General features: G+C 33.1%; 1 protein-coding gene across 1 annotated transcript in view; it reads left to right on the forward strand.

Moving 5' to 3' along the window:
* Positions 1 to 1,772, forward strand: part of LOC106470566 (cilia- and flagella-associated protein 57-like) — a gene marked incomplete at its 3' end in the record, with an annotated part of 22,019 nt that overhangs the window by 17,337 nt on the left and 2,910 nt on the right. Inside the window, exons 8-10 of the mRNA XM_022399169.1 lie at positions 206 to 319; positions 481 to 693; positions 1,068 to 1,241. Coding sequence (XP_022254877.1) covers positions 206 to 319; positions 481 to 693; positions 1,068 to 1,241 — 501 coding nt within the window. The remainder of the gene's footprint in view (positions 1 to 205; positions 320 to 480; positions 694 to 1,067; positions 1,242 to 1,772) is intronic.

Here is a 1,772-nt window from a genome sequence, read left to right on the forward strand (position 1 = left end):
AAGCAGTGAACAGTATATAAACAAGTTGTTAATTCACAACAGTGAACATTATATAAACAAGTTGTTAGTTTACAAGCAGTGAACAGTATATAAACAAGTTGTTAATTCACAAGCAGTGAACAGTATATAAAGAAGTTGTTAATTTGAGGAAGGATTTCTTGACTAGTGACGGTTTATGTTTTACATATATAGTTTTTATTTTCAGTGTTCCTTTAGCAATGGAGGCCACATATTTGCTGCTGTTCATGGAAATGTGATTCAGTTGTTTTCAAGCATCACGTACGAAAACTTTGCAAATTTCAAAGGTCACAATGGATCAGTAAGCCTTTTAGCCACTTTGTTTTAAATTTAGATTTAGAAAATAATATGTGTTAAATGGCATGCTCTTTTAATAGTATTCTTTCTCAAAATTCACTGTAGCAAGGAAATCTTATCTGTTCAAGGTAAATACCAGTTTAGGTTTTGGTTTTTATTACATAGATAAGAGCTTTGGTGTGGAGTTGGGATGATTACCGACTAGTTTCTTGTGGGATGGATGGAGCTGTGTACGAGTGGGATATTTTTTCAGGCACTAGATCTGGTGAAAGTGTTCTGAAGACTTGCAGTTACACTGATGTTAGCATTAGCTCAGATGGTAAAACAACATTTGCTGTTGGTACTGACAAGACAATCAAAGAGATTTCAGATTCACAGGTTTGTTATATGATAATTTTATTGTACTATGGTTAATATTGGCTTGATGTTTAGAGGTTCTACAGCTCCATTAAATGATATGAGAATAAATATTCATTAACTTAAGTAATTTCCAAATGTAGTTCTTCCATTGTGCAGTTTTATTCTTGAAGATGGAAGTGTCTCTCCTTGTTATAAGACTTTTTGTATGGGAAGCAAAATATTTGGATAGTTTATCTTACAAAAACTATTGTAGACTAACTTAATTTGTTTTGAATGTATAGCAGTTTTCCAATGTTATTACGTCCATATACATATTTGAAGTAAAATTACTTTCAAAACTACAAATTTTTTTTAAAAAATCCAACTTTGGTCAATCCTGAATTTCTCCCTAGATTATACGAAAAGCAGAAATGGGAAATGTTGTCTTGACAACTGTTGCTTTGAGTCATTCAGGTCGTATGTTATTTGGTGGAACAAACAATGGTTTACTTCGTACATTTCGTTTTCCACTAACAGTACCAGCTGACTGGCAGGATTACACAGCTCACAGACATCAGATAACTCGAGTAAGTGGTAAGAACTTAGTTTCTTGGCTCAGATCAGATAGCTGGAGTAAGTGGTAAGAACTTAATCTTTCAGTTAAGATCACATAGCTTGAGTTAGTGGTAAGAACTTAATATTTCAGTTAAGATCACATAGCTTGAGTAAATGGGAATAACTTAGTTTCTCAGTTAAGATCACATAGCTTGAGTAAATGGGAATAACTTAGTTTCTCAGTTAAGATCACATAGCTTGAGTAAATGGGAATAAATTAGTTTCTCAGTTAAGATCATATAACTTGATTAAGTGGTAAGAACTTAGTTTCTTGGCTAAGATCAGAGTACTTGAATAAGTGATAAGAACTTAGTTTCTTGGCTAAGATCAGAGTACTTGAATAAGTGGTAAGAACTTAGTTTTTTGGCTAAGATCATATAACGTGATTAAGTGGTAAGAACTTAGTTTTTTGGTAAAGATCATATAACTTGATTGAGTGGTAAGAATGTGGTGTGGACCCTCCTCCTACCATGGGTCAGAAGTGTTATTCTTGATGCTACTTG

This window comes from Limulus polyphemus, unplaced genomic scaffold, assembly GCF_000517525.1.
Source record: "Limulus polyphemus unplaced genomic scaffold, Limulus_polyphemus-2.1.2 Scaffold4088, whole genome shotgun sequence".
Lineage (NCBI taxonomy): Eukaryota > Metazoa > Arthropoda > Merostomata > Xiphosura > Limulidae > Limulus > Limulus polyphemus.